Genomic DNA, 14,826 nt, shown 5'->3' with positions numbered 1-14,826 from the left:
CGACGCTGTCTGGAAAGGAGAAAAACCCTGCGGAGGACTACTGATGGTAACAGCCGCTCATTTAAATCCCGCTGCACACTGGGAAACAAAAAGCACCCTGCTTGTATGTATCAGCCCACATAGCGGCTGAGAGCGAGACTGTAGGCTACCTTTATTTTGCAAATAGCCCGCTCTCTTGTTAGACAATAGTAGCATGGAGCCTGCAGAGTGGGATGGCTCAAACCCGGTGGTTCTCAAGCTGGGGTGCGGGGACCGCCGGGGGTCCTGTAAGAGGGGAGGTGAAGTCCAGAAAATGAGAAATAAACAGCTGAATTTCAGCCACTGTTGCTCCATTCCTTAGGATTGTCTTTTTTCTATTGATTTGTTCATGTCACCTGCAGCAGGAGGACTACAAAGATAAAAAATAATAATCTTACAACAGGATGTCCCTCGTGTGATGATGTCATTGTTGTGATTAAAGGGTCATTGTGAGGAGACCCCTCCACCTCCTCTGAATCCTTAAAATATCACACAAATGGCTCCTGTTGTAACACCACAAAAACACTACATGATGGCACATGGTCGGTTTAATAAGCACACACTTGTTTTGTTTTTTAAAAGGGTTGAGGGTCTCACCTTCTGGTCTTGTTTTTGTGTCATATTATGCTTATAGAAAACATATGAAGTCTTGAAATGAGTATGTTTCAAAAGCTGAAAAGGGGGGGAAAAAGCTTCCACCATGAGAGCAATTGTAGGTGACTGATGCCCCCATCTGGTTTCTCTGAGACTGTCATCAAGGCAGTACAGTTGTGTTTGGGTTTGAGCCTGGCGCTGAACACATGTTTTACAAGACTTTTAGAATAAGCATTTTATATGGAAGACATTTATACATGTCACAGTGGGATATGCAGTGTAAATAATAAAATGAATTAATGAATAGCTGAATGCCATTTGGCTGCTTCAGCATTCTGGTTTGTATCATAACATAAATCATATTATATTAATTATTGTAATAAATAAATGCACTAACCACAGTTATATAGCTGCAGTCATATCCTGTCATTTCTGTTTTACAGTCATTTATTTAAATAACAGTCATATCGTCTATTTTTTATATTAATATATATTGTGTGTTTTTATTGTCTGTATTTCAACCAATTCATATTCTGATTCATTACAATCTATACAAAAGGAAGATGCTTAATCAGACACTTTAGTTAGTTAGTTAGTTAATTAAATCGACAGTTAGTTAATATGGATCCAACTGCAGACAGGGAAGTGGCTGACATTTTTCCTTTCACCTCCTCAACACATCATATTCCTCGTGAAGGTGGAAGGTTTATAAGCATCGCTCCCACATTATCCTACATGTAACAAATGCTGAATGCCTTTACCTGCTGTATATGCAGCAGGTCACATGAGGTGTGATGTTGATGGGAATTTGTGGGAAGATGTAAAACCCATGGCTGACTGGCATTGCTGTAATATACTGTGTACCAGGTCTATTCAATTAGCAACAAGTGAGCCATCTCGCTTCCTTCCCATCTCTGTTGAGAGTGATATGTGCTGTACCAGTCAGGATGTGTAAGGATGAAACGACATCGGCAATCATATCTTTAACAAATCAATATGTGAGTTATGACCACGCTTATAGCTCTTCAAAACATCTGGATACTGATGGTCACAAGCAGGGAAGTGCTCTACTGATAATAACAAATGTCAACTATGAAACTTAAAACTAACAATGGAAACTGCCATTTCCAAATAAAACCAGTGTGTTTAACTTACAATGAGTGTGTTCTGATAGTTAAAGAATATACAATTCAGAAGCACACAACACCAAACTTTCTGGACAAACTTAACGCTAAAAGACGGTTTTAAATAGACTGCTGAAAATGTGTGGAACATCTACATTATAACATCTAATTGAATCTGTAATTGAATATCCCTGCTGTATACAATGTCCAGTGTATCTGCATTGATTACTGTTCCAAGCTGCATGCTGGTAAATATTAATATAAATAAATATGTTCAGCCCACCCCATTCACAAACATTAGGAGGGGATAAATATCACAAACACATTTCAATATAATGCGGTCCAGTACAACACAACCACCTCTACGAACTCAGTAATTAACATAAAGTTAAACTAACACGTCTCTATATAATGAGCCTCTATTATGAGCTTCTTAGTGGCAGAGCTGTTGTACTGGATTGCTTTAGATTATATAGGAGTACCTAATAAAGTCTCCATGTTTCAATCAATTAGAACTAAACGGATGTGTAACATGTATTTGTGAGAATATAATGACATGTTACAGCAGTGTTGAGAATAAAGCTTTAATGATCCAACATTATTATTATTATTATTATTAGTTTTTCTAATGTACATTTGTTTATTAAAATGGATAATAATGCAACTCTCACAACAAACAATAAGCGCATAAGATCCATTTTAAAATCCAGGCCACTTGTTTAAAAAAGGCCTCTGTACACTCACAGAACATCAGCTGACCAACTGAGGCCAGGCCAGCCACAATAATCAATATGCTACTCATTATACCACCGGGCTGCTGAACATAAACAGTCTGTGTCCAGACAATGCCGGCTCTTCCCCCCCCAGAGTCTCTTCACTTCCTGGTACGGCGTGGGCCCTTCGTTGTGAGGGCAGCCTCACAGAGCATTTCTCACATACAGAGAGTCCCACTCCGTCTTTGACTGGCTTTTCACTCAGCCGCCCAAAAAACCTTCCTCTTTTTATACAGTTTACCAGCCTGGAGTCCTCATCTTAACCAGGGTGTATAAAATATTAAAAAAGCACCTGTTTCCTCTGCATAGACAGATATGTGAAAATGAACACTGGTGAGTTATGAGGCAGGGCTGTTTGTTTTGTGCTGTCAGCGTCCATTATGTGTCATCTCCTCTTTACGTCTTTCCATTTCAATTAGCTTTTTAAAATCAAGTCAAGCACTAATGACACAGAGTATCTTCCTTCCTCAAGTATTACAGATTTACAGTGTTGAAGAGATGAAGTTCCAGCTCCTATTTAGTGCTGGAGAGGAAAGTTAACTTATCAAACATCACAAACTTCTTCATGTAATGGTGTCATCAGACACACTAAACGCTTCTTTATGTTTAAAGGTTTTCTTACGCTTCATTAAGTCTTTAAGTCCTGCTAAAGTTTTAAGTCAATCAATACCTAAAAAATCTGTTATAAAAACAAAAATACGAATGAGTCTTAATGTTAAACGGACTCCTAACTGTAGAAATAAAGATTCACTGCAGCTATGAGGTTTTCAGCTGACAACCTTTGTACCATAAGTTATACTTTTACCAGGTATAACTATTAGGTGATCCACATTAATGTACTTTGAATCATTTCTGTTGAGTAATCAGGTTTAAACTGCAAAGGGGGTTAAAGTCCTCTTGCGTAGAGATCTCTTGCCCTCGCTCACGAGGGGGCTGAGTCTGAGGTTATGATGTGTTGTGTTTGTGTCTCAAAATGCAAAAAATGAAAACAGATCAGGTGCTCTGCTTCATTAAAGCAGGTTTGCAGAGAACATTTAGGCCAAGACATCTATCAGACTACCAGCTAATCGAAAGTAAAATCCTGCTTGTGTCCTTTGAATGGGAGCTGGGTGCTGAGCAATCTGGCATAAGGAACCATTATTTAATTAAAATGTTTAAACTTTCTCCTTTTTCACTGGGATTTACATATATACACACACTGATATTTGGGCAGGAAAGAGGTTTTGCCTTGTTTTGTATCAGTTTTATCCACTAGAAAGTTATAAGACTTTTGTAAAATGTTGTCAATATGCTATAAATCATTCTGCCCCTTCAAATTAATGTAATAACCACGTACTTCATGCATTTAGCATTTAGTATGATGTCATTATATATGCAGACTTTCTCTCAGCGCCTCAGACTGTGACTGACTTCCAGCGTCCCTGGTCCTTTGTGCTTATTTTAGCCATAACAAGCTTTCCCTTTCATTTTGACGAGTTGTATAAATTAACAACAACCCATGTGAGTTGGCGTGTTCAGTATGAGGGCTGGGCAATAACACAATATTATTGTTTATGAACTTTTAGTGGAGTCATAACCTGATTTGATCATTTTGCAAACCTCGGCTCCTGAACATTTGTTATTCTAAACAAGTCATTAGAATAAAGTTTTGTTTTTCAGAAATTGAGTTTTGTCTGATGTAACGTAGAACAGTAAGAAAGTTTATTGCGTTAAACATCAGTTTAATCACTTATATCAGAAACTATCCATATTGATATTTATTTCAACCATATGCATTCTGTAGCTGAGGACCATATTGTATTTGTATGATTATTTAAAATGAGGCCACTCACATTGAAGCAGGCTCATTTGCATACCACACGCTTACACCCATGATGCAGGTTTCAGCCTGACTTCTGACCTCGCTGCATGTGAAACAAAAAGCAACACTCCATCTCTGTCTCTCTCCCTTTCCGCTTTACTGTGCTGTAAAACACAGAAGAGAACTCCAAAACAATCTGTAAATCAAAGCCATTGTTAATGCCGCCAGGAACTCATCGGTGCACTTTGTTCCACTTACAGACCTGTCACTCATGTCCAGCTCTATTATTCTACAGCCAGTCAGTGCAATGAGGCCACAAACCACCGCCTGCTGTTTCTGCTGCCTCAGTGCTTTTAATGGTCTCGCTTTCATGCTTGCATGCTTGTCTGTGTGTGTACTGCATGTATGCGGATGTCCTTCCATAACTTCCCTGCATTTTGAATTGCAGGATGTAAAAGAAGCAAAGGGAGACTCGACACAATGAGCAACGGAGGGGGAAAACAACGAGACAAAAAGAAAGACAAAAGACGGAGGGAAAAGAGAGGCAGAGACGGGGTGATTAAAAAATTCTTGTCTATGTCTGCCCTGCTGAGTCCTGCTGGTGCCCAAGGGCCACGGCCCCCACTCCTCCACTGAATTCCACAGCTGCCAGGGCACAAACAGCACTAAAAGAGGGCTGCAGACCAGGGGAGCCACAAATACTGTACAACAGGGATTCCCAACCAGGGGTACTTGTACTGTACAGAGGGTGCTTCTGCAGTTGCCAGGGGGTATGTGGGAAGAGAGTAGTAACTCAACTAATTTGATAAAATGGTCGAAAAAGAGACCTTAAAGTAATGGATGAATGAAAAATGAATAGATATAGTTAGCTAAAAGGGGAAATAGCTAAAAGTAATGGATAAATGGTTGAAAAGTCGAGCTTCTGCCGCTCCAGGTAGAAGAACAAATGCAAACTTGACCAAATCGACCATAACTTTGACAATAAGTTGTGAAAAACTGTCATGCAAACAGCCTATTTGTATCAAAAACAGATACAAATAGGAGTGACCTCCGTGTGCATGAGTAAAGGAGGTGGATGATGCTGGCAGGCAGTCTAATTTTAAGACCTTAATTATGTAACATACAATGTGGTGTCACACTGCATGTCCCAGCTGAGGAACTGGTGCCCCAGAAGTTTTCCACAAGCACTAATTATGGTTTCGTATTGGTCCAGAGATTACTACCTACACCAGCTTTTAAATGAAAAACCTCTTCTGGCCTCTGACAGCTCGGGAGACTGTTTTGCAATCTAGGAGAGAGTTGGCATCTCTGACATTCTTGAGCCTTCAGATAAAGGTTATAAAATATGCAGTGTTCAGAACTAACTTGTTATTTACTCGTTGGGGTTTTTTTTTCATTTCGTGAGAAAACGGGAGAACACGGAAACCAAAACATGCAATGACGTTTGAGACAAACAGACCAAAGATTAAATCCTCCTTAAACTCTAAATGAAAGAGTCAGCTGCTATTATGAGGCCAAACATGTCATTAAAAAGCAAGCGCTGTGCGCTATCTGGCTGCCCTGTTTCGTTCTTTTTATAACCCAGTGTGGACACTACGACAGAGAGGATTTTGAACACACCCTGGTTGTTTACCCAACTCAACAGAGAGATAGAGAGCACTTCTCAGAATCAGCCTTTTACACAACTATGGCTTTAAGGTAGGCGACCCTGTTGTACAGTGCTCACTGCTCATGTTCACATGTAGCTGTATTGAATTCAGGCTGAATCGACTATGCACTCTTTGTACTGCCGTTTCACGACATATGTCTCTGCACTCATCGCAAATGGTTACACAAAAGTTCACACACTCACACAGCAACACACTTATGGGGCAATAATATGGAAGAGCTTCATCAACAACACATTTATTAGTCTAAACATTAAGCTTTCACCAAGTGCACTTAATGACTAAAAGGAGAGATGATTGGAAATTGAAAAATCTAAGACAGACAGGCAGACAACAGGAGGTGAAAGCCAGCTACCCAGCAGATTTAGGCAGCTTTAGAGCACAACAGATCAGATGAGATTATCTCTGGCTGATCCCTTGTAAAGTAGACAGCAGATTCATTGATTCCTGCACCGCCTGCCACAGCTCTGGATCCCCAGTCAAAAATCAACCACAGGACACACAAACAGCAAAACTTCAGGGGTAACAAATCCTAATCTGTGAATTAAAACCTGTAAAAACTCAGGCGTAAATACATTATGAAAGAAATCAGGAGAAACTGTGCATTAAGAACAAAACAGCTGAATGTGTCGTGCTTCAGTCTAGACGTGTTGGAACACTGATAACTAATAGCAAATCAAATGTAGGCTTGTTTTAACCTGCATGAGCATTTTCACTGCTCATCAGCTGCAAACCCTTTGCTTTGTTTACCTGATCGCAGATGATTGAGACCTTTAATAAAAGGCAGATAAACCAAGCAAAATCCATTCAGACACGTTTCTTTTTACTACCACGACACATTATCAGAACTCCACGCGTTGACAAGGCACGGAGAGGAACTGTGTGCACGCATTGTGATGTGAGGCTGAAGCCCATTTTGCGTTGACACACTTCCAGAGGGTGTGATCTCAGGAGCCTGACAGTGACCTACTGACCAGGCTTTGCTCAGATGAATTCCCAGCCTCTGATCCTCTGTCCCGAATGGGTGAGGCATGGGGGGGTGGGGGGTGGGGGCAAACTGTATGAGACCATCCAGACGCAGAATTCGCCAAATACCTGCTGTGCACATTTAGCCTGTGTTGACTGTACTGTCCAATTTAGCAGCCCCTGTAAATGGGAGAAGCACGTTGCAGCACTACCACGGCAGTTTGGCTGCCTTGATTCATCTGACCTACTTTCTCCCCCCCCTTCCTCCCCTGTGCCTGGGTCTGGGAGAGAGGGGAGGGGAGACCACCAGGCAGGAAGCGGCAGACTCCACAGCAAAACAGCAGCCTATATACATATGCTCACTAGGAGAGCACTTCATGCAAAGTCACATGCAGCTCTTGGAGCTACACAGCATTCATTATTCACCAGCAGCCACAAAACTAAACAAAACAATATCTCCTTTGACTTCAAACAGGCGGGTCTCACTTTAGATCTCTTCACCATCATCATCCTCCTCCTCATCATCAGTGATCCTGCCCTGACTGAGGGCCTACAGGAGGCACTGACAGCCTGCCATACAGGACTCCCCTCTTGTCTGGTTTTATCCTACAGATAAACAGCACATTATCTGAATTCAAAAGACCACTGACCTACATTTGAACAGCTCTATTGTTGCACAGTGGACTCATTGCTATCTCTGCTGATCACAGGCGGACAGCAGGGGAAGTAATCTAGATCAACTACTGTACAGACACAGTGTAAGTGAATAAATAAGATTTAATTATTAAAATTTGCAGTAAAAAAACACAGAAATGTGTTTTTTGTGTGCCATTTGTAATAGAACCTGAGCTCACTTTAAAATCCCCCAATGCATACTTTACAGCTGACAGAAAACATCCAGGCATGAATATTATCCTCCCACCTTATAAAGTGGCTCCCAGCCAGGACCTTCAATCCCACGCTTTCAGCCAAATAATGTTAATAGGCTATTATTACATTAATGTGACCCTCCGACCCCCCCCCCAGCTCCATACCTGCCCTCTCTCAAAGTTTTCCTTCTCCAGCTCCAGGCTGTTGGCCCCTCCAGTCCGTCGGATCACTTTGGGGATAGCGTTGGGTACTTGCTGCATGGAGCTTTTCACTCGATCCATTGTCGTCTGTTTTTTCACAGCAGCGAAAAAACAAAGAAAAAAAGAAGATAAACTTTCAGCGGATAAAAAGGCGAGACTGTAAAAAAATAGAATAAAAAAATAAAAGCTGCACTAACTATGGCGGGCAGCCGTCCATGCTGTGCTGGACTCGTCGCCCCGTTTCACTGGATCATTTGGCCTTTCTGTCCACCACCCCAGTCAATGACAGGAGCAGCCTGAACGGCACCAGAGTAAAGCGAGGCAGAGGAGGATATCACTTCCGCTTTTCAAAATAAAGCGCCTATCGGTTAACGCGCTCTTTAATTAAAAACTGTTTGTTAATTAGATTCAACTTGAGCCTTGAATGGAAACTCTTTGTACTTCCAGTGCTGTGTGCAGTGGTGGAAGAAGTACTCAGATCTTATACTTAAGTATAACTAATAATAATAAAGTGTAGAATGACACTAAAGTTTACTTTAATCTAGAAATACTTTGTTACAAGTAAAAATGCATTAAAAAATGTAAAAGTAAAAAGAGAGCTACAAAAGTACTACCTTGAAAATACATAAAAATACACTTAAAATAGGCTGCCAAAAGTAAAAGTACATATTATGAAGAATGGTCCATAATGTCAGCATAATGTAGCTATATTATTGGATCATAAATATTTATCACTGAGCATCATTACTGTTATAGCTGGTAAATGTGGGGATTATTTTAACCACAGCTGCTTAATGTATAATAATGCTTTAATAATATTAACTAGTTGATCATTTCTTATATTAAAAATCTGAATCTGCAAAGTAACTACCTGCAGCTGTCAGATAAATGTAGTAAAGTAAAAAGTATAATATTAACTACAGAAATGCAATCGAGTAGAAATATGTAGCATAAAATGGAAATAATAAAAGTAACGTATAAGTACGGTAAGTACAGTACTTGGGTAAATGCACATACATAATAAATAGGACAGATTATTGTTATTTATTTTCTATTTCACAGGTCTGTTGTTCAACTCTTATCTGAACGAGGACATCCACAAACACCAGAAGTGCTTTGTGCAACAAATTGCGGAAACTTTACAGAAGTCAATCTCTGTCTTTATGAAGCGAGCTGCACAACCCCCCGACCACTGTGAGCAGCCTTTACGCACAATGTCTCAGAGAAATGTGGTCGAGCTTCTTCTGCTGCTGTTGTTGTTGTTGTTGTTGTTGTTGTTGTGACGATATCGATCAGATGCGTCGCTGTTATTTGGATATTTTCTCTGGCAACTGTCACTGACTCCTCCCACTGTTGTCAGCTACTGGCTGGAGCTCCAGCTGGACCCGCCCACAGCATCACTACCGTGTTGAGATTTTAATTTGGTTGTGTAAAATAATATATCAGCAGTCTTATCAAACACACATATAAGTCTTTACCACAACACGAAGCACAATATTCAGTCTGAGACATAATTCACACAATGCTTCAACAATTACTAAAGCCGTTGCTGTGTGGGATATTTCAGGAGTAAATTAAGACAAAAACACATATTGACTTTATTATTGTTGTTGAAATGATGCTTGTTAGTGTAGGCAGCAATCATTTAACGGTAAACATCACAATAACTGCCTTTTTGTGTGGAAAAGGCTCAAATCTATTCAACAAACAATGACACACAATCAACAGAAACCCTTAGAAGTTTGAATACATTATAATATATTATGCACAACATCACATTTTACCAGTTAGTCAAAAATCTCTTTCCACTGATAATACAGCAGCTACTTTAGCCCATAAGCTGTGCAGGAAATGAACAATGAGTTCCCCTCATGGTGTCACGATCAGTGCCAGCTCCACTTGTCCAAGTATCAATAGACTGACACTGAATGCTGTCAGCACCGTCTGATCAGTGACACTGTATGTCATCAAATATTGATTGCTAAGTGGGAGTGCTTATAATACCTCTTCTTTGATCCTCTTTATGTCACCACACAATATTTTATACAGGGTTTTCCCTGGAGCTACACCGTTGTAAAGCACAATGTGAATTTGGTTGGTAATAGCTGGTTACAGAGAGCTGATTCTGCTATTCTATTCCCTGGAGGATATAGGAGAGTGAAGCATAATCACCTGTCAGTGATCATTACTATAATTAATGAATCAAAATTGCAACAGACTCAACCTTTGCTCTCAGTCTTTAACATAGGAACAGCATCTTTTTGGTTTGCATGACTCAAGGCTACCCTCTGTTGGTCAAACATGGTAACCACAACACAAGAGTAGTGCACATTTAACCAAGCTTTGATCTACAGTGGAAAGAGCAAATTAAGTTTTTTAAATTCACAAAAATAGAAAACAATAGACAGAAAGGCAGGAAGAACAGCTACAAGTTTTTATTTCAGTGGCACAGAAATATAAATCACAATCAAACAGATAAATAGACGGAAGAAGAATTACTCAAGTCCTCAACTAAAAGCACCAATAGCACAAAAAAAGTCAATTTGAAGTAAATATCCTGCATTGAAATCCCACTTCTTCACAAAAGTGAAGAAGTATCATCAGCTAAATGTACTTAAAATATCAAAGTACTAACCAACCAACCAGTGAGTCAGCACCCTCCAGAGAGTCACAAGATAGATCATCAGATGGGTAAAAGGAGAGGAAAGAAGAATAAACTCAAATCTGTGCTCATTTCTTAAAACATTCTCTAATATTTGCTTTTTGTGAAATACTGGTGTGTTACCTCTTTGGGCCTCTAACAATTACCTTAATAAAAACCATCTGAAGCAAAATCATTCTTTGAACTGCTAACAACAGACATCTGAAATGGGACAAGGGGCCCCAACCAGATATTGTTTCTTTTGCAGAGGGTCAAAAAGGGTGGAAACCGCTGGATTTAACTTTATCAATGCAATATAATACCTGTCATACTTATACCAAATTTACTACTGTACATATTATACTGCACTGACTTATACCTGCACCTGCTTAATTACCATGTTTATATTTCTTTATATATAAATGTAGTACTGTTTATAGTATATATACATATGTATGTATAGAAATATGTGTATTTTACTGTTTGTTAACAAGCTGTTTATCAATCACAGTATATATATATTTAGGCTATGTCTACAACCTGTTCTCATTACATTTATAAATGTATAACATTACAGTTTATATCTTTTACCACTAGGCTACTGTACACCTGTTTACTGCTGTATCATATTTTATTTTAAACATCATATTGTGTTATAAATTCTGCACTATTTTATGTCTTGGGTACTTTTTATATGTATCTTTTTTGCTTTTATAACACTGAACAGCTGAAGATTGAGAGGAAAGGGGGAGAGAGGGAGGGGAGGACGCCCTGTATGTCACAGGTTATCAGCCAGCTCTACCAGGTGAGCTACCAGGGCGCCCCATGTCTTAGATTATAATTTTACTTATATGATGATTTTCTTTTTATACATATTTAAATGAGCACTGTTGGAGGCAGCCTGAGGACTAAGAATATCATTGTAACAATTGTTGTGTAGTTTGTGTACAATCTTAATCTGGAGAGAAATAAAATAGCACAAAATGAAAGTAAAAGTAAAAGAAGAATAATAAAATAAAATAATACAGTACTTGAGTATGAGCTACTGCCACAGTATCTGATGGATAAATAAATAAATAACACCCAATGTGTCCACCCTTCCTTTACAGTACATACAGTACTGAGGAGGATGAAGGCGCTGGGAAAAAAAAAAAAAAAAACCCACTGAGACCATGAAATCTCGCGAGATTACCACTGTAACGGAGGACTGGGGCTTGGTCTTGAAGTTTTCAGATGCATCTGTAGATGAATCATAACAGCATCAAGATGTCGGGACGATCAGGCCGCGCTGAGACACGAAGTCGGGCTAAAGATGACATTAAAAAGGTGCTGGCGGCCATCGAGAAAGTGCGCAAATGGTAAGTAGGCTGTCCGAGGCACAATATGGAGGGAAATGTATTAGTAGACTGTAGCCTGATATGTGCTGCGTCGCTCAACAAACTTCAGTCGGAAAAGTTAGATGATTGACGGAGCTGCGGACCAATCAACGCCCCGGGTTGACAGGAGAGGCGGGGCTAGCTGAGTTTTTTTCCGCCGAGAGCTGTCAATATGGCTACAGCCTCACATGCTGAGCGCCGTAATGAAGACGACTGTCCTGTTGTCACATCACAGTGAAATTAATCAACATATTCCCACCCTGTTCTCATCATTTATATATAAACATATATACATATATATTAACATGTGTTGTACATGCTCCTGTAAAAGTAAACGACGGCTTATCAGTGAGCATGATATGATATTTGATTAGCTGCCCTCCCTGCTGTGGACAGACACGAGCATGTAGTATGTATGTCATGTTACAGATTAATGGTATTAAAGCAGATGGTGTGAGCGGGAGCTCCTCTCGATAATGAGACAAACTAATTTCATCCCCAGGGAGAAGAAATGGGTGACAGTTGGAGACACATCCCTACGCATATTCAAGTGGGTGCCAGTGACAGAAACAAAGCAGGTAGGGTCCTCTGCCATGTATAAATGTATTATTACTGTCATGGGTGCATTTGAATGAATGCAGCTTATGGATAAGGAGTCTAATCTGACAATCCCTCTCTTTGTTGTCAGATATATCGCACCAAATCCACAGGTGGAGATGTTAGAGGACTGAAAGATGTGGTCCTGGAAAATACCAACTCTTTACTGGATTTCACTGGTGAGTCTTCAATCCACTGCCAATATGACAGAATATCACACAACCACACAATGTGAGAGTCAAATCATTCGCCTGGTGTTCAGTACAACTCCTGTGCTCTCTGCCACTAGATGAAAACAGCAACCAGAGCTTTCTGTCGGACGTTTACCAGCCTAAAATGGATAACAGCAGCAGCACCTCCAGCTCCCAGCAGGTCAGCCCTCCGCATACCTCCAGCCTCCGAACTGAAGACTCTCAGCCCCCAATGCTGGGCCAGGAGAGTGTGGATGGTATGTTGCACATTATTCCACACACAATAGATACGGTGTTGTATCGATGCTTAAGCTAAATGACAAGGAACCTCGGCTCTAATAATCAACTGGCCCAACGCGGATTATTATGAGGATTTATGGGACTTGTGTCCTAATAAGGTGTTTAACCTTCAATTCTCTGATGATTGGTAACAAATATAAACAATAAGAAATACATTTACATATCACCAGGGTTGGGAGGGTTATTTAAAAATGTAATCTGATACAATTACTAAATACAGTCAGTAACGTAACCACAGTAACACAGTATTAAACTAGTGTAACATGATACTTTCTGTTACTTTTGGATGAACTCAAATATGCAAATAAAGACAAGAGCAAAGAAATATCAAGAAGAGGTACTGATGTGTTTATTCTATAAGATAACAGAACAATGTAACCTTAGGAAGATTACCAAGATATTTTACATTAAAATGTGTCCTCTTATATTTTAAAATGTTTAATAATCCTACTGTAATCTGATTACGACTTTTATTGTGCAACTGTAATGGGTTTAATCTTTTTGTATCCTGATTACGTAACTCGTGTAATCTGTTACTCCCCAAGACTGCACATCTCTATGACATCTCAGTTGTGTGCTGTACTGTCTCTGTCAAAGCTGCATTAACGAGGATATAATTCCTCTCTTCCATGTGGATGCAGAGCCAGTTCATTCAGGACAGGAGGGGGCTGATGAGCCCCCGACTCTCATCAAGGAGGACCTTCTTTCATCAGGAACCGTCAGACGGAGTACCCCAGACACACAGGTTCACTCTCTGAAAACCAAACGTTTTCCTTGATTAAATAGGAATTAAATTTGTATTTAATCAATCTGTTCCATTGTGTAAAACTGGTGTTAATTATACTATAATTTTTTCTAGTTTCTCAAATTAAAGTAACCTATTTAATCTATTTCTTTTTAATCTACAGGAGGAATTGGATGAATCAGGAGCGCCTCCTTTGAAGAAGATTTGCACAGGAGAAAATGTCGTTCTGAGATAGCTTATTTATAATGATTTTGTTCAAACACACACGATACCTGTTCTCAGTATGATTAGCTTAGCTTTCAAATTTATTCTGAGGTTCTCTTGACATATTTACGCAAATATTACATTTCAGCAAATTACAAAAAAAAATATTTACTGCAAAATCTTTGTTCACTTCTAAAGGTCTTTAAAGTGTTGCTGTTTTAAGTGATTTCTGAAATGAATGGAGAGGATTTTCCAAACATTGTGTGACAAGTCACTGCTGTTGCAGGCGGTGCGTATTTCGATTCACATGCTGTAAATGTTTAGCTTTATGGCAACTAACTATTTCATATTCAGTCTTTATGCAGTTCAATTTTACTTTAGCATGTTTCCATACGGTATTGCTTTATTTTTTAGGTTCACAGGCCATTTTGAAAAGGTGTTGAATGCGTAGCGTTGCTTGATGTTTAAATGTGCCATTTTGTTTTAAATACAATGACCTTTCTGGAACAGATCTTCTTTTTCGGCTTATCACATGTAAGAATAAAATGCTTTTTTAAATATTTATAATATAATTTGCCCATGTTTATAACTGAAGCCGTTGTAAACCATAATAAATGCTACTTTCTATTTCAATCCATCAGTGCTGCAAGGTTTGTATTTATTCACCATAATGTGACAATTACTCTACTATATAATGAAGGCAGGGCCTTTTGTTTAATCAGACCTGCTCAAAATGGAGCCCAGACAATGGGTTCAATA

At 39.4% G+C, this 14,826-nt stretch overlaps 2 protein-coding genes across 2 annotated transcripts in view; one reads left to right on the top strand and one right to left on the bottom strand.

The window, feature by feature from the left end:
• The window catches only part of hip1 (huntingtin interacting protein 1), a 44,380-nt gene extending 36,074 nt beyond the window's left edge, over positions 1 to 8,306 (bottom strand). The window contains exon 1 of the mRNA XM_051399583.1: positions 7,978 to 8,306. Coding sequence (XP_051255543.1) covers positions 7,978 to 8,094 — 117 coding nt within the window. The 5' untranslated portion in view covers positions 8,095 to 8,306. The remainder of the gene's footprint in view (positions 1 to 7,977) is intronic.
• Positions 8,307 to 11,843: 3,537 nt separating this feature from the next.
• Positions 11,844 to 14,704, top strand: bcl7bb (BAF chromatin remodeling complex subunit BCL7B b). The gene is made up of 6 exons (XM_051399582.1): positions 11,844 to 12,012; positions 12,533 to 12,608; positions 12,719 to 12,806; positions 12,917 to 13,075; positions 13,760 to 13,863; positions 14,027 to 14,704. Exons 1-6 carry the CDS (start codon positions 11,900 to 11,902, stop codon positions 14,096 to 14,098), a joined length of 612 nt encoding a protein of 203 aa, XP_051255542.1. The 5' UTR covers positions 11,844 to 11,899; the 3' UTR covers positions 14,099 to 14,704.
• Positions 14,705 to 14,826: the final 122 nt, after the last annotated feature.

This window comes from Dicentrarchus labrax, unplaced genomic scaffold, assembly GCF_905237075.1.
Source record: "Dicentrarchus labrax unplaced genomic scaffold, dlabrax2021, whole genome shotgun sequence".
NCBI classification, from domain to species: Eukaryota; Metazoa; Chordata; class Actinopteri; family Moronidae; genus Dicentrarchus; species Dicentrarchus labrax.
The sequence above is the reverse complement of the archived record's forward strand: the minus strand, read 5'-3'. Positions and strand labels throughout refer to the sequence as shown.

Bases quoted from the DNA above. Each gene is read 5' to 3' on its own strand.
- bcl7bb (XM_051399582.1), top strand. From the start codon at position 11,900: ATGAATCATAACAGCATCAAGATGTCGGGACGATCAGGCCGCGCTGAG. The intron at 12,609-12,718 runs GTAGGGTCCTCT...CTTTGTTGTCAG, and splicing joins CAGTGACAGAAACAAAGCAG to ATATATCGCACCAAATCCAC. The intron at 13,864-14,026 runs GTTCACTCTCTG...TTTAATCTACAG, and splicing joins GGAGTACCCCAGACACACAG to GAGGAATTGGATGAATCAGG.